Raw genomic sequence first — 18,440 nt, forward strand, 5'->3', positions numbered from 1 at the left:
GTATATGACTCACTTTTGCCTTTCTCATTTTCCCGAAACTTCCGACGGAACGCTTCCGCAGACAGCCGGTACTTTTTTAGCAGACTCGATTTTACTTTGTCGAAATCCTCTGCTTCCTCTCTATCCAAGCGAGCGACTACGTCGGCCGCCTCGCCGGGTAACAAAGTGAGCAAGCGCTGTGGCCACGTTTCCCGAGAGAACCCCTGCTTCTCGCACGTTCGCTCAAAGTTAACCAGGAACAAACCAATGTCCTCTCCAAGCTTAAACGGCCGCATCAGGTCAGTCATTTTGAACAATACGCGTTCTCCTGCACCGTGTGCCTGACTTCCATTACGAGCGCGTTCCATCTCTACCTCGAGACGCTTCATTTCCAAAGCGTGTTCGCGCTCTTCTTTTTCTTTCTGCTCTTTAAGTTCGCGCTCCTGTCTTTTTGACCTCTCCTCAATAGTCTCAAGGCATTCCGACAGCTCGTCATCCTCAGCCTCTAACTCAAGAATAGCCTTTAGCAGTTCAGGTTTTCTTAGTTTGTCTGAGACATCCAGACCCAACTCTCTTGCAAGCTCCAACAATTTCGGTTTGCGCAACGACTTCAAATCCATGGCTGCTCTGAATGCTGCTTTCTCTACTGCTTACTATTGTCTTGCCGCAAACTAACCCGGCAGCAACGACAACCACAATTACCAGCTCTGTTTCTAACACTAACCAAAGCCTGGCAAAGCTCAGAAGAAGAAAGTCCCGCACTCACCTAACCTCGCAGGCAGGAATTCCGCGCAGTCGTTCCGCTGCAGGCAACCAGTCGTCACACAGGGCTCGTTGCACTGCTCCCGGATCGTCGTTGAGCTGCTCAGCATACTGTCAACTGCATCTCTTTGCTGCTGGCCTCCGTTGTCGTGATCTCGCCGCTGGCAGACAGTTGTTTGAAGTCGTAGGCGATCTCACCGCTGGCAACCAGATGTTTGAAGTCGGAGGCGATCTCACCGCTGCCAACCAGATATTTGGATCGGACCTCTGGTACGATCTGTTGGGAACTCGGCGCTGACGCCCGTGGTTGTACCTGGGTCGCAAGCCCCAAGGGTAGCGTTGGCCTGGCGGCCTGGGGTACAACTGCAAGCATCCGAAGGTCCCGGCAAAGCATGAGTCGACAGGTAACAACGAAACAACTTGTTTATTTTAACATCGCAAAGAGTTGGTGGTCAGGTTTGACCGAAGTAGAGAGACGGGAGAGCACTTCACTCAACGGAAGAAATCGGAGCCCTCCTCTGGCGTCCGGGGGCAGCTGTTTTTATACTCTCGCAGTTGAGGGCAAGAAGGAACCCCTCAAAAGACGAGCACGTGAATGTACAATGGGCTAATGGTGACGCACACTGTCGTAGCGACGCCGTAGCACCATGTCGTGGCGCTGCGCACGATCTCGTAGCACCTGGTCGTGGCGCTGCGCAGCACACTGTCGTGGCGCTGCGCAGCACACTGTCGTGGCGCTGCCGGTCGGACACAATGACTGTAACGAGAAGATGGTCCCTGCTTTGGCATCGCCTGTTTCGGGCACAATGACTGGAACGAGATCCCTGCTTTGGCATCGCCTGTTTCGGGCCCAATAACTGGAATGAGATCCCTGCTTTGGCATCGCCTGTTTCGGGCACAATGACTGGAACGAAATCCCTAGGCGGTCGCATCGCCGCAGACGCGCCTGGAAACACCTGGCGATGAGTGTTGCGGTGACGACGATCGGGCCAAAATGTCCGCCGCCCCGCCGCCGTCGCGCCGGCAAAACCACGTGTCGCAGGCGAAACGCAACAGAGGGCTCCGATTTCTTCTGCTGAGTAAAGTGCTCTCCCGTCTCTCTACTTCGGTCAAACCTGACCGCCAACTCTTTGCGATGTTAAAATAAACAAGTTGTTTCGTTGTTACCAGTCGACTCATGCTTTGCCGGGACCTTCGGATGCTTCCAGTTGTACCCCAGGCCGCCAGGCCAACGCTACCCTTGGGGCTTGCGACCCAGGTACAACCACGGGCGTCAGCGCCGAGTTCCCAACAGATCGTACCAGCGGTACGATCCAAACACTCCCTGCTTTTTATTTTCTTTATCTTTCGCTCTTCGCTTCGGTCACACAGCTCTGCGTGTTTTTGACTTCGCGGCTGTGCTGCATACATGCCTTGACAGTGTTGCACTCTCACTCTCTCTTTACCATTTACCCTCGCCTTTCACCTTCCCCCATGCTGAGTAGCAAACCGTGTATTCCCATCTGATGAACATCCCTCCATTTCCCTTCAGTCCTCCCTTTGGCTCTGCTTCGGCTAAAAAAAAAGAAGAAAGAACAGAAAGAATGCGCACTCGGCAGAAACAAAGATAAGTGGGACAACGCCGTTACGAAGGACGCAGACGAAGAAATAATAACGGGCCAACTAAGCGCTCAGAGAGAGGCGCCTTTCGAAATGCTTCGTCTATTTGCACGGAGCCGTTTAACATGCCGACCTCACACACTCTTGGCTCGACCGCGTTTGATAGGCGGGGATGTCCCTGATCCAGGCCGCCAGATGGCACAATAAAACAAAGGAATATCGTGGGCAGCATACCGACGAGCCCTCGTAATTACTCAATTGACTTCAATGTGAGCGCTCTCTTCGTCTCTTATCTTTGCAGTCCCGCATTCGCTCACGACATTCAGTTCAATGCCTGCTGCTGAAAGAACACCTTGGCATCCTCAGCGTGACGTTTAGAAACACCTACAGGGCCAGTATAACGAGACGGTTCCTCTCGCTCGCTTCTACGCTTATCAGCCACTTCGCACTACCTGCCGGCTCCTGCGATGACGTAGCCGCGCAGCTCCGCTCGGACACCTCACGAAGCGCGAAAAGAAATAGTCCCTTTAAAAATGGATCGCAGGCAAGCAGAGGAGGAGGTCGTGCTGCTCTGGGGAAAAAAAAAAAAAGAAGAGCACGCAGCGTCGAGAATGCGCGTCGTGGGATGAATCACAAAGAATCGCCTGAGCAAGGCTAGGGCGGGGAGGTGGATGAAAATGATAATGAAGAAAGGTGGAGGCTATAGGAAAAGCCGATCCGCTTGTGCGCGTGTACGTGTACGTGTGCAGTGTACGTGTCATTAAATACTGCTCTAGAAGCGCTCCAGAGCTGCACTTGAGTCCTTTAGAAGCACGTGAAGCCCGTCTCAGGTACGCCACCCTCCCGATTTGGGACGCTGGGTTCATACGGGCCGTTCCATCATTCCTTCACGGGCTTCCACGTGAAACGAAGCTACAGATACGATGCGTGTACGTGACACGGCATACTTACTAAAGAACTAAGTGAACTTCGTTCCATTTGGGCGAAAACTTTTCGAGTGACAGTTACCCGCGCCTACGAAATGGCGCACCGGTAGCTGTATACCTGTCAGTTGCGCTGCAGCGAAGACAGGCTGATGCACGACAGAGGGCTCATTGGGCGGGTCGTATGGTAAGCGCGAGAAATACAGAATATAATAGAAGACTATAGGAGAACGGGACACGCAACTGGTGGCAACGCGAGCCACGGAAAAGTCCCGAAAGAAGCGTGACCTTTATTCGACGAGACACAACGCACGAGACTGGAACACGCAGATATATACGAGCACGAAGGCGTCCCCTGGAAGTATAGGCGAGATATCCTTTCCGCGGTCCTGTGTTTACTCTGTGTGCGCGCATGGAAATGAGGCGCACGGCTTGCGAGAAGTCGGAAAGACGGCTTTCGGCACGCGCTCGCATGGAAATGAAGCACGCGCACGTTTCGCCGCCTGTACGCACAACACGCGCGTCGTTGCAGGCTTCGCGACCACCCCGGGCGCTGGCGCTCGGCTTCGCTTTCAGTGAGGGCGCTGTGGAAACGCTCGCCGGCGACGACGACGACGTTATGCTGTCGCTCAGGGCCGCCGCCTGGAATGCGGAAACCTGCGCAGTCTTCTGAGGACGACTCGTAGAGAAATTCGTCGAGAAAAGGCAAAGAAGGGGCGACTCGGTATGCGCCCGAGTGTGCAAGCCCGCTCACAATGCCAGCCGGCTCCTAATAAAAGAAAAGAGGGGGTGGGGGGATAAGTTTACCAACGTTGTGGATTGTTCGCGTTTTTAACTTTTAATGCCCGTACCACGTGCGCGCACTCTCCAATGATAATTGAATGCAACTGCAGTTCGAAATTGTCGAGCTCGTCGTCAGTGAGGGCTATAAGAGCCAGCGCTGCTCAAATGAGTGAATCTATTGCCTGGGACACGCACACCTACAAAGATTCGTTTCCGCCGATCCTAATCATACCTTATCATCCGTGTCGCCGAGTGGCCGATCCAGGCGGCATAGTGGGTGCGAGGCTTCGCACAAGCCAATCACGAAGCGCAAGAAAAAAAAACGAAACGTTAAAATATACGGTCACTGGAAAAGAATTCATATCACTTAATTACATTTCATATCTTGACGCAGTTGCGATTATCGTACAATGTGAACCGGCAATCGACACGCAAGTTCAACGATGATAGCGCCCAGTTATCACTGAGGGTGCCCGTGCGAAAAGCGATTTAATGATCGTACCTTTCATAGGGTGAGTGCACACTTTTATCCGCCACTCCGAGCGCGAGAACTATGACTAACCGAATAAGCTCTGCGGAAATCTCCAAGGGTGTGAATTAATACAGGAAACGATGACTTACTGTCACCTATGTTAATGAATAATGAAGCTGCAATCGCACACACGTCTCTCTATAAGCTTAAGATAAGAAGTGCGTTAGTAAGTGTACTGCTGTTTGGACAACTCGGTGCGACGTACTTCAAACTTAAGACAGCGCGAAAAGACGACCACAAAGAACACTTACACACATGCTGGTGTTCTGCCAGCTTTAGTGTAACTACCTATACAAAAATAGTTTTCGACACGAAGACTGCACGAACGAAGCCATAACGGGACAGAGGCGCTGCGAGAAACAGAGGACAAACACATGGAAAGTCCTCCTCACTCTTTCCGCTGCCGAGAAAGAGAGAGAGAGAAACGACGAAATCGCGCCTATAACTACGACGACAGAATGACTTCATGAAGCGCTCCGAGCAGCGTAACCGCATATACCCACGCGCCGAATGGCAGTTGCAACACACTTTCGATCGCATGTAAGACCACGTCTCAGTTAGCTCTACTATCACTTTACCGGCTCTCCCTTTATTTAACCAAGCTTGTTGCTAACGGGCGGCGGAAGAAATGTCCTTCCGTGACAGGCGTTCCGCCCATCCTCATTAAGCAACGATCGCCGCCCCTATAGCTGTAGAGCGGTAGCGAGGTAATGGAGTCCCGCGCCGGCAGTTGGCCAACGGGAACACACGCGTCGAAACGACGAACGCAGCATATAGGGGTGGGCGCTTGCACGTACCATACATCCTCGTTGGGAGCGCCGCTATACCCGCGTCCATGGAAGCAGATACGGGCCGCTGTAGAGACCGAGTCGTGACGCGAATGCCGTATCGTACTTTACAAGACCCGCTATTTCAGACTTGTCACGCGTATACACGTATATATGGAGGAAGTCGTGGCAGAAATTCAAACTGCCCCGCAAGCTTGCGCGCACTTGCGGTGCTCGGACGGCGACGGAATTATACTCGTACATGTGCGACGGCGGCGACCGCCACAGAGGCTTCGCCTCCCCGCTGACGCAACCGCACGCAATATCGTGCTTTATATATGCGCCATATTAGCCATTAGCCCGCTCGATGAAGTATAGTTACGTGCAACGGCTGTCGAAGCCTCGACCGTGCAAATGAGTACACGATGTGACGGACGTCATATGGCTGTTGTTTCGCCGTGGCTTTTCAATTTGTTGCGAAACTCCCCACAGAGGGCACGCGCTTCGCAATGCGGTATAGCAGTGATTGACAGAAATCGTGGGGGTCCGGTGACTGTTCCGTCACCAGAACAGCACTACGATAAAATTACGCCATATACAAGGCACTTGATGAACTTACGTTAAGCGAAGGTTTCCTGAATCATTTCGATTAATTGCTACATGCAGATATACATGATGCGTGTATAGTTGTGTTTGGTTTACAACTTACATTGGAAATAGTACAACTGCGCCCACCACGTGCCTGTCAAGTACACATGAAATACAATCGTACTCCCCACGTGTCAAATAAAATACACGTACAATACAACCTTCGATTACAAAGTCTCTCCGGGATCGGCCCAGTTTACTACTACACCGTCTCCGGGATAGGCTCAATTTACTACTACCCTGCCTCTGGGGTCGGCTCAATTTATTATTACACTGTCCTTGGGATCGGCCCAGTTTACTATTACACTGCCACCCGGATATGCTAAATTTACTAATACACCGGCTTCGGGATAGGCGCAGTTTACTCGGCGAGAAACCGAACACCTCGCGACCAGTCACGCCAAACTCCGGAGAGGCAGGCAAAGTAAGCTTTGCTTTAAAGAAAAGAATCACAACGTTTATAGCATTTCTAATTAACACTTAGTTGTATTAGTATTTTTTTTTGTATCCAGAAGTACCATTACGAGCCCTTTTGCAGGCGGTCGGCGACGACGGATCGAAGCAAAGATTTTTATCGCGCACTCGTAACACGTGAGTCAGTTAACACTGGCGGACTGATATACCGGAGCGTGGACGCGGACTGCGAAGCAGATTTTCGGAACTGATATGATTGAAGGCCTCTGCTATTCACGGTTTCCGCACTGCTTATGGAACGACGGATCGAAGCAAAGATTTTTATCGCGCACTCGTAACACGTGAGTCAGTTAACACTGGCGGACTGATATACCGGAGCGTGAACGCGGACTGCGAAGCAGAGTTTCGGAACTGATATGATTGAAGGCCTCTGCTATTCACGGTTTCCGCAGTGCTTATGGAGTCGGTCGGTGATAAAAGCGGATTGCGACAGAGAGCTGCACTCCGCGGGCTGTGCCAGGTGTACACACAGCGTAACGGCCCGCGACGACGTCGGCACTGTACCTGACATTCGTACATGTATAACTGGGAGCCTCACCTGTGCCATTTCGAGCGGCGTATTGTTTATCGATATGAAAATCAACAAATCAAAAAGAGTTATTAGGAACGTTTTGTCAACGTATACGCGACTGGCAACTGTATACCTCCTACTTGGAATAAAAGCGCGAAAATCGCTTTTCTTCCTGCATGTTTTCTTTTTCTTCTCGCTTGTGGTTATGGAACGTTTACGATCGCCTTTAAATAGCAATCACGGCGAACGCATATAGCAATGTCATGAGTGTACGTACGTACTTGGTATATTACAGTTCGGTGGCTGGGCAGCCGTTACTGAGCTGAGTGTTTACTTGCTTGTTTGGAGCCCTCATTCTCGTCGTTTGGGAAGTCGTCAGTCGCACATTAAGTGTTCTTCCATCTACCAAATACGGCAGTTAGCGCTTGACCCCGTCCCGTGTGGCTACAGTCGTGCGCCACCCGTGCAAAGCATCCGCCGTTGTCCGTGCGGAGGCCGTCTGCGAAACAAGGGGAAGCACGTTCCGTCATTCTGCATGGCCGCATATAGAACTGCGTACAAGCGAACTCACGGACTAGCGGTGGCGAGCTCGCCCGAATAGATGCATGTATGGCCCCAAAGAAATGCTACTTATGGCAGCCACCTGCTTTCGCCCTCTCCAACTGTGCCGGATCCAAGCTGCGGATCCGGCCTCGGATTGAGCCGAACGGAACTGCGATGGATGCGGCAGGCGAGTCACGCGCGAGACGTCTCAGGGGAGATTCACGGCCTGTTTATGCTGCTGCCGGCTCCCCGAGTGTGCGCACGATATGAACCGCCCTCCCCCCCCCCCCCCGCCCCCCCCTCACCACCCTTCTTGTGCGGCCTAAAACTAAGCGGCCCGCCGAGCACCCACCGCATGTCGTTGCATATACTCGAATCAGCCGGTGTGTCCGTGTATAGCACAGTATCACCGTGTGTTCAGTGGGTTCTTATGTACTGCACGGTAGGTTATAGCTAAACAATTGGACCTTCCTAGCGATGTGATAACGAGCTCGACAATCAAATTTCCGCTCTTTGTATCAGATGTGCAATTAGTCTTGCTTGTTCGAAAAGAAGCGTCGACGTCTACGTGGCCGGCGTCGACTCTACGCGAGTACGCGCGACAGTGCAAAAATGAAACGAATACGTCGTCGTGGGAATGAATACGTGCTGCCCTTTGTGCTGTTCAGCACAAGGAAGCATAAGATAAAGAAATTAAACGATGCGGTTACTCTCATTGTCAAAAGAAATAGCACAACCACGCGATAAGTTGAGTTCTCCGGAGCACTGAACGATCGAGAGTTTACTCACGAAAGCATGCCGGTCAATCGGACACGTAAATGTAACGCGTGCTTTTCGACTATGATTGATGTCGTTAACGCTCAACGCATCGGCGTGCTTTCTCGTCAAGTGGAACTCGATGAACTGTAGATTTACAGCCATACATGTTGAGCATGGAGCCCCTTCACTCAATTTTGATTCGATCGCAAGGCGAGGAAGAGAAGAGGGTAGAGCGAACAGATGGACAGGGAATAGGCTGAACACTATAGTTGTCTCGTCGTTTAATTAACAATGATGCCGGAACTTTTTCATCTGAATTTCAACACACGTAACTAAGGTAATGTGTACTACGTAGTATCTTCACTACATCCAGCAGTCCCGTCTATGTTATATCGTTCACCAATCAAGTGTTTCTTTCACAAAGCTATGGAAAGCAAACCAACCTCTGTGACCAAACAACGTGCCAAACTGATTGACTGATTGAAGTCCAACGCCAGGACTATACGAGACACTCAGCATTCTAGCGCTTACCTACATCTCACAAATGTATACCGGGACGTTGCAACACTCCGCCTTCGTCGAAATGCGGCCAGGAATGGAACCCACGACCTGAGAACTGGTGGTGCTAGGAACTCGTGCTCTGTTCACAGAGGCATGCAGGTAAACGTCCGGATGGCGACCAGCGACGGACTTGTCGACGGTCAGATTTTTCACCGAAACCAAACGTACAACACGAGTCGAGTTGGACGCTTAACTTAATATACACTTCGCCGTAAGTGCACAGTATATATTTTTCACTTTTCAGACACATTAAGAATTCGCCGCGCATTTCGTTCGTAAGCGCTATTCATCAATGGTCGCGACCATTTTCGCTAATATTGCATCTAACATCATGACTGGTCTGCGCCTGTTCTTACGAAACACTCTATAGCGTTCGAAGTGCTTTGCGAACACAGGCCTGGGATGTACAAAACGTTCTTACGTTAGAACCGTTCGTAAAAAAAAAAAGAGATGTCAGTTAATCGCGGTGTTGGACGTAGCGAAGGCGGCTGCTCAATGACAAACAGCACTTGCGCACGAAAAGCTTTGTGAATTCCGTCTCAGGGCCCCTGTTCTCACAACAGTTGAGCACTAACTGTTCGTAAAAGCAGGGGACAGTCAATAGAAATTTCAGACGCATAAAAGCGGTCGAAGGCGGCCGGTCAATGGCAAAAGCTCGTACGGACGAAAAAAACGTTGCGAATCGAGCCTCCCAGGTTTCTAAGGACACGGCGTGTAGGTACATATACTTACGTACGAGAACGGGAAGCTCGGCAAGGGAATAGCGCACATGGCAGCGGTCATGTTGTCACGCCACGTCGGCGCGGTCCCGGAGTCCGCAGTCGCTGGCGCGTCGTCCAAGCCGACCCAATCCTGGTCTCGGATCCCGAACATCTTCGCGCACAGCCAGGTCACCACTTTGTGCTCCAACAACTAAGAAGCGATCGCCGTCGGAGCACAAGGTCCCGGTCGGGGATGTCGCGTCGGAACGTCATCGGAAGTGCGGCAGATCAGACAGCGAGCGATTCTGCAGCGGGTCGACTGTTGAGCGGCGGCGCGCATAAGCACCGGTGATCAGCGTTCATCATGTCACGCGCATGCGCGCTTGGCCACTTTTCGCTAGAGCAGCGGCGCTGGTGACGGTTCTGCGAACCGCAGTGCGGGATACATAATCGACGCGGTGGTGTTGCTATCCAAACTGAACTTCAGCTCAAGTTCAGTTTGGTTCAGTTCAGAGATATTTGATGTTTGAAACTGCGTTGACACAATGCAAAGTCAATGTGAGGGAGGGGTATTATGTCAAAATATGAGGAAACGTATCCCATTGCTCGTTATAGGAAAAAAAAAGTTGGAAAAAGTTCCGATAACGCAAAGCGAGAAGCGGCTATTATCTTTCTGTCCTCTATAAACGAAAATGGGGGAGCGGAAAAACATTCGTATCCGTCTCCTGGGCAATGGAAGTATATAGCGCTGTCTTTTACATAGTGACGAGGATATAACTCGCACTATCCGCGCTCGCCTCAGAGTTTCATGCGAAAGAAAAGAGCTGGACCTCGTTTACTTTAGAATGAGGAATGCTGCGTCCGAATTCTCAATTTGGCATGCTCACCCTTTCCGGACGACCATTAGAGTGGCTAATCACGGCCCCGACTACAAAAATAGAACGAAAGATAGCTGGAGGATCTTCAAGACCTAAATTCGTCGCGCAACTTCAACTCCAGCTATGAAGCTTCTTCTATATGGACTCTGGAGCCTGCAGAGCCAGCCGGCCCTCCTTCGTTCGTTCCTTCCTTCCGCTTCATTCTTTCCTTTCTTAGCAGTTCACGGCCTGCTCAGCGCTCTGGCCTAATAAGTCTGCCTGGTCGCGACCTCGTTGCTTTTTCGCAATCACCCGGGGCAAGCGAATGGCACAGACACAACAGCACACCTCCAGCGCAGGGCACACGCTCGCTCACGCAGACGACGTATATATCCAGCTTCGGCGAGTCGAAGTTCGTTTTCAGCAACGACGCGGGCCTGCACAAGGCCATGTCACTAGCCGCCGCAGACAAATACGCACGCACACACTTCGTGCACGGACACCGCACGAGATCTGCCGGTGGGAAACGTCTGGTCGGAAGACGCGCGTCGTCGTCAAGACGCGTCGATCGCGTGCGGACTCGCGCGCCCGACGACCGAAAGAGGAAACGCCACCAGCAACGAGCGCTGGCGCCGCATAGCTGCTCGCTCTATACTCGGCTGCCGTCATTTCGCTCGCAGCCCGGGGGCGCAATCCAGACGGCCTCCACTCCTCCCCGTCATCGTGCGCAGTAGCAGCGCAGCACGCCGTATCCAACGCTGCCGCCCCCACTCAGAACGGGAATCACATATGGGCGCGCACGGGCACAAGAGCAGAACTGCCGTAAACAACAAACACGAGCGCATTAAACGCTATACGAGAGAACTGGAGAACCGCGCGGAGGAGGCACCACCTCTGAGGAGCCGCGCCGCGGCTCGTCAGGCTACGAACGGCGCCGTTCTTTCAACGCAACGCAGCACACGCTGAGACGGCCGAGGCCTGCAGTCTGCGCTGTGGTTCCCAGCAGCGAGCGAAGTGCGGCATTTCGCTCGCGCCACACGCGCGCACACACACACATACAAGGAAATCGAGTGGGAAGCGCAGGGGGGCGTTCGAAATGGCCGCGGCCGCCTTCGCCCCCTGCACAACAGTCTCGTACGTTCCTTCTCCGACACCTCCTCACTTAACGTTCAGTAGCTGTCGCAGAGAAGAGAGAGAGAGATAGAGACAATAAACCATACAAATAGACGCGCGCATCCTATTCGAGCCGAAGGCGTGTAAAAAAAAAAAAAAAGTGTACGCGATAAGACAAGGCCGCTTCGCCGAGCGCACCATAGTATTGCGCCTGTGCGCAACTGCGTGTGTTGGACGAGGAAGAACGCAGCGGCGTGTTGCAAAGCGGACTGTATAAGCACCAATTCCAGCAGTTGCGGCAACAGCAGCAACGGGAGCAACAGTGCGCGGCGGTACCCTCCCTTCCTCGTTGTCTCGTGTACCCGGGCGTGAAGCCGTTATTTCGCCGCACAGGTAAAAACAAAAGGCAAAACTTAACCCAAGCGGGTGCGCTCGAGGCACACGGCCGAAAAGGCGGCCGCCAGCGCAGGGAAACGCTCGTTTCCCGAGAGCCTATACCACATACAGCATACCGCGAGCTAGTCGCCGAGATACGTATATACATCGTCGAGCCGCTGCAAATCGTGAGAAATGCCGCGCGAGAGGCGATATACGGTGAAGTGGGGAGAAAAACAAAAAGAAAGAAAAAACCGCGCGGTGGCCGTGCGAACCAACCAAGTGCGTGTAGCGCATGCATATCACCTAAAAAAGAAAGAACTCCCTCTCATCCACGTGTTTCACTCCTCAGTTCGCCTCTAATAATAATCTCGCCTTCCCCGCGACAGACTATAACAGCCTTCTCGTCAGTCTGAGCGACGTCAGTCTTGAGTGAGAGTGACGTGGGAGATAAAAAAAAAAAAAAAAAAAATCGGCGACGAGCTAAACGTGGTCTGCATGCAGACGTCCTTCTTTTCCAAGCCTTCGGGGCCATCAAGTCGTTTCAAATAATCGCCCCCTTCTTTCTACTACAGCAGATCTGGCCAAACTATAACGTGCTATAACTGTCTCTGTGGTGCTGGCGCCAGAAGGGGGCGTGGCACTGGGAAGTGTGCGACCAACCGAGCGTTAACCGAGCGTACTGGAAAATTCTAGCTCAGCGACGCCTGCAATGCCTGCAACGCCCTCTGCAGCCTCGCTAGGAAGCGTTGTGGCGGCACATTCGCTCTCGACGATCTCAACTGCTGCAGTCAAGTCCAGCGCAAACTTTCTTAAATACCAAGTCAAACAAGAAAAAACGCGTGGTAAAGTTAGGAAGGCCAGACCGGGCGGGCAGACTTGAGAGATTCCTCTTTCACCAGAGTGCACGAGAGCCGAGGTTGCGATGGCTAAATATATGTAACTGCATACACACACGCGCGCGCGCGCACGCGAGCACGCACGTTAGCACGGAAGAGCCTTTTCACTACACTCGACGTCTCGTCGGCTCGAGAGACCAGCGGTGATACGAGTGCGCGGGAAAAGTAGGACGCCGGCACATCTCGAGTCAAGCAGGACCGCCAACGACGGCGTACAATGGTTTGCGGTTACAGTGGCGCAGCCATGCAGGAGAAAGGAGGGGCGGAGGTGGGGGGGGGGGGGGGAATGCCTAGCATATGCACCATTCATAACCACATGTGTATCAGCGATTTGCCCGTCCTTCTGTTACTCTGCCGGGAGTCCTTCTTGCGTATGCGCGAGACTAATGACTCCCAGTAAACGCATGGTCGTCTGGTGCAAGCAGGTCGTTTGTTTAGCTGCAACATACGCCGATGTACATGCGGTGGACGAGTGCAGCTACGGCGTACAGCGTCGTTACTGGCGACCCCAAAGTGTATTGTGAAAGAAAGAAAATGAAAGAAACTAAAGGGAGCGAAGAATGGGGTGTTTCTATTCTGACAAAAGCCGCAAGACCATTAACTATAGGCAGGCAGACGGCAATTAGCTAGGTAGGCTAACGAGGACTTGAGTGACAGGCTTGTGTTGAAAAAAAAAAGTATTGTGTTTGTGAGCTCTGTTTACGTCACAGCCGACCGTCTGCCTCTCTTCTGTTCAGCGCTTCCCCATGCGATTAACCTGATGACATTACTGCTCGTGTCCCCTTTTTCTTTCATGCAGTGTAGCTTGCTGCGTTGACAAAAAGAAATGTTACTGTCCCGGAATAATGTCTTTCTGTAGTGTAAATCAAGCAAGACCTTATGCGATGAGAAACGTGGCATTCAAGGATGCGAGTGGAAGTGATGTATAAAGCGATGAAAAACGTCATAATACGGCAACAGAATGAATTGCACGCTCTAGGACTCGGACAAGAGAGAGAGAGAGAGAGAGAGAGAGAGGTGCTGATGTTATAATTATAAGTTGGATTTGTTAGCCTGCATGGATGACGGCGTGGCATGCTACCCCGGATGTTGGGCCACAATTACGGTACAGATAGCGATAACACAAACACACAAACGACGCATGCACCCGCAGACGCGTAAGAACACCGCGATCACACAAACGCACATATAGCACGCATGTATACGGCCACATGTAGACACGCGTAAACACGGCCGTCACATAAACGCACAAACAGCACGCACAAACACTCACACGCACATATACACAATAAAGCAAACTTTCGACGAGCACGTATAGGCAAAAGGCGAGGAAACACGCGGGAGTGGAGCTGTGTCTATTGTTTGTCCTTCCCGCCGTGGTGGCGTAGTGGCTTTGGCGCTGCGCTGCTAAGCCCACGGACGCGGGGTCGAATCCCGGACGCAGCGGCCGTATTTCCATGGGGGCGCAATGCAAGAACGCCCTTGTATACTGTGCATTGGGTGCGCGTTAATAACACTAGGCAGTCCAAATTAATTCGGAGTCCCCCCCCTACGACGTACTCCCCAATCAGATCGCGGTTTTGGCACGTCAAAACCCCAGAATTAAAATATATTAGTGTAATTCCGTCCTGTGTTTCTTCATCCCTCTCTTATTTTGTTCAACTGTGCGCTACTTTTTTTTCAGTCTCCATGATGAACCAATTAGCCGCGAAATGCGTATAATAAATTCATGAGAGTGGCCTGTTGGGCTAGTTGGTACATGGTTATGCTAGGAGAATGCCAGCAAACTTGAGAGTAGGAAGAAATCTAGAGGCAGACATAGACAAAGAGACAGGAAGGTGGCTGGACTAACAACCAGCCACCTTCCTGTTGTTAGTCCAGCCACCTTCCTGTCTCTTTGTCTATGTCTGCCTCTAGATTTTTTCCTACTCTCAAGTTTGCTGGCATTCTCCTAGCATAGCGTATAATAAAGCTATGTGCCGTTGTTCGCCTGTCAAGACATAAGCGCGCGAGACGATTCAGCCTTGAGCAGGCGCTGCAGCGCGAGTTCCGTCATATACGCGTATATAGCTATTGACAGTACGTTCGCGGCGCGCAGTCCTTAACAAGCGTTCACGAAGACTGCAGCCGAATGACCTTGAAGGTCGCTGAGACTTCGTAGCAGGAGACAAGAGTGAGGCGACTATACACAGGAGAAATAGCGAAGCCACATCCGCTAAAAGAGGGAGATACATAAACGGTAGAAGATTTTTCGCTGTTATTGAAAAAGGACAAAAACCACGTCAGGTTAACAAAGTGGGGCGAAACGACATAGACGGCGATTCGCAAGTCAGCAACCGGAGTGCAAGATATGCGAACGGGCGAAGTTGAATTATTTATTCGTTTAATTAATTCATTAACAGCTCAACACGAACAGAGACACGCAGTCCTTTCAGCCTAATAAGGAGAACGAAAAGCAACGCAGGAGATTCCTGGCCACACGAGGCTACGCACCGCCATTTCAATTTAGACTACAACAATTAGCTTATATATATATATATATATATATATATATATATATATATATATATATATATATATATATATCCTCCACCACCACCAGTTCAAGTGCACTATTAACCTACACAGAGGCATTTAATTAGCAGCACTCGAACCTGTTTTCTGCGCGTAAGACTGTAGTACGCGTTTCTCAAACCTGTCTCTCAAACGCAGTCACAGGCCTAATTTAACAGCTGTACAAGCCCGTTAGACCACCTGACGTCTCCACAAACGAAACGCCAGGGAGAAATCAACAACAACAGCAGCAGCAACAACAACCAAAGCGAGATCTCAAACCCAGAAAGCCGCAACCTGAAGCCAACGGTCGCACGCATGGCTGCACGCAATGCAAGGGCGGACACGCTATAGCGGCGCGCAGGCAAAAAATGTCGAAGCGTATGCATAACATGTACGCAGAACAACCGCGCGCGAAGTTCGCCGCGAAAGCAGGCATTAAGCTTCTTTCGGGCACTCTTCCAGGAGGAGAAAGAAAAAGAAAATTAAACGTTGCATTTGGGGCAGCTTTCCACCCACCCATGTGTGTGTGTGTGTTTCTTTTCTTTTTTTTTTTTTTTTCGCTATATAGCAGCGGCGCGGGGGACGACTGCATTCGGGGCCCTAATCTTGGCTCCCGGATCGAGTCTCTCGCTGTGACCGCGATGCTCGATTCCGTGACCACCGCAGCGGGAGCACGCAAGGCCATTGGCCGCAAGCGCAGCCCCGATGTAGTAATTGCAAAGAACTTCGGTCTGGCTCGCACACGACGGGAAGAAAACGAAGAAATAGGTGGACGCGTGCTGCTTAAAAAGAGCGAGCGCTTTGCGGTCGCTCTATTTATTCTTCTTTTTTTTGACGCAATCATCCCGTGACGGCGTCATGCGCGAAAGAAGGAATTAAGCCGTCGATTATTGCGAAAGATTGTCGATTAACCTTTTTTTTACTGATTACGGCTAATCGAAAAGCGGGAGCAAGAAAGTCACCCGTAACGAACTTTCTATTTCGAGAAAGTCCGTTATGTTCTTTTCCTTTATTCTATCTGCCAGCTCTTCACAGTTGTCGCTGTCTCAGTGCTGGCTCTCGATATGTCAACAAAATCTCTTCATCCTTCGGCTCGCTGTCGTGCTTCGTCGTCTGCGAATGACGTCTGACTGTCTTTACTAGAGCGAGCTGTTCCAACGCAAAACTCGGCGACGCGCTCTGTATAACGCACAAAACGGAATCGATGAAAGCCCAAACAGTGAGCCAAGCGACTGACCGAATGATTGATTAATAGACATGAACTCTCCGATGATCAGCGCTACAGTACAGGCCTCCTTGAGGTGGCCAACCCAGGCATCTAGGTCCACACTGACCCTCGTAACCAAATTCGTCACAGTGAAACTTAACACGTTCCACTCTTGCCGTCAGGGTGACTCTCGCTTCCTTTTAAACAAACACACAACCATCGACACTGCAGACATATGAACCGCCGCAGGCTACGCGATCAAAACGAATCACGACGGCAAGGCTAAATTGCTAAGTTCCACGCCGTCGTCCTGCAGACTCGCGCAATTCGAGCGCACACACGCACGCTCGTAACGTAAGCACGCGCAAACACGTGACACACGAGCGGGCGGGCGACTGCAGTGCGGGCGCTATGCATCGCGAAGGCTACGCTTTCCTTCCTGCACGGTTCATAAATGATAGACAATGGGCACTTAGTGCGTCATTTCCGAGACCCCATGCAGAGTACACGTAGGTAGGTGTATGTGTGTGAGTGCGCGCGCGAGCATGGAAGAAGAGGGGGGACGGGGGTTTATCTTTTGTGTTCGTCGGCGCACAGTGCAGAGGCGGGACCGCGCGGAAAGCGAGGAGCGAGCATTGGCGCGCGGACAGTTCATTACACGCGAGGCGAATGCCTGGTCACGCGTAACCTTGGCGTTCCGCGGCGGGGACGACGATCTCCCGCGACCAGCGGAGCCGATCGAGGACGTGCGCAAAATCAGCCCAAATGCGCGCTAACCAACCCGCTTGGCGGGACACCGCCCGGATGTGCATGGCGAGCACAGCCTTCGAGTTGTTTTCGGTATAACTCCCGCCGCGAGAGAAGCTGCCTCTTTCTTGCCACACGCGAGAAGTAATTTGCACGAAGGCAAGGGATCACTGAAGCCAAGCAAACCACAGGGAGTTGCCGTGCTCTTAATCTGTATAAGGGGGTAATCAGCCCTAGGGAACTTGAATGGCGTCCACGGTAGGCGGAACACATTGTAAATCCCAAGCGTTGTGACATACCGTGACAGCGTAGAACACCACACGTCCTGGCTGAGTACATGTTCCCCTTCGCGATACTAAAGCTTGGACCCAACGCAGACAGTGGCCCTAAACAGATAGTGGTTCTACTCTAATTCGCTTGTCTCCACTTTAAATTTACGTTTGACTTGTTTGGTTGCCCGGTCGCTCCACTTCACTTGAATGACTTGACCTACGCGAGATTTCACTATACATTCTGTGAGCGCGCTGCGTAAACTTATAACCAAAAGCAGTAGGGTTTATATGGCCGGGATCACACAAACACGCTCATAAGTGTGTCACACGTACACTCCACCGCGGTTGCAGTCATCGTATATTCAGGGCATAAACTCCTCGTTTTCGCTTCTCGTCACTCGCCTTCCTGACTCTCCCTCCTCCCCTTTTCTTTGTTTTCCATTCTCTTGGGGCAGAATGGCCACTCTAGACGAACCCTAATCAACAACCCAGCATTCGCCCATCGCTCTTTCCTGCCCCTTGCATCAAATCACTCGCAGCCGCCGCAGCAAAAATAGCCGCTTCTGAAGGCGCAGCGCGCCACGCGCCTCTATATTATTATACAGAAAAGTGGCGCGGTGAGAAGCGATACCGGCTTCCCGAACGCGGCACGACAGCACTTAAGAAAAAAAAAAACGAATCGTAAATTGAGGCCACTGTGGCAGGGAAAAAAAATAAAAATAAAGCTCACTCTTTTTTTTATTCAATGACAAACCGAGCCCCGCCCATCACGCGAGAGTCTCTTGGCGGCGGTGGTGTTCCACCGCCGCCTCATAGCGCAGCGGCGGCAAAGTGGGGTGAGTCACGGCTTCGCCACGCAACAACAACACCCG

The 18,440-nt window shown here is 51.7% G+C and overlaps 1 protein-coding gene across 7 annotated transcripts in view; it reads right to left on the minus strand.

The window, feature by feature from the left end:
• LOC142575768 (death-associated protein kinase 1-like) overlaps positions 1-18,440 on the minus strand; it is a 202,527-nt gene that overhangs the window by 67,972 nt on the left and 116,115 nt on the right. The window contains exon 1 of one of the 7 annotated variants that reach the window (XM_075685392.1): positions 9,574-11,393. The exons of the other annotated variants lie outside the window; for them this stretch is intronic. Within the exon in view, the coding sequence (XP_075541507.1) occupies positions 9,574-9,714 (141 nt within the window). The 5' untranslated portion in view covers positions 9,715-11,393. Of the gene's footprint in view, positions 1-9,573; positions 11,394-18,440 lie in introns of those variants that run through there. 7 annotated transcript variants of the gene reach the window in all.

Source organism: Dermacentor variabilis, chromosome 3, assembly GCF_050947875.1.
Source record: "Dermacentor variabilis isolate Ectoservices chromosome 3, ASM5094787v1, whole genome shotgun sequence".
Lineage (NCBI taxonomy): Eukaryota > Metazoa > Arthropoda > Arachnida > Ixodida > Ixodidae > Dermacentor > Dermacentor variabilis.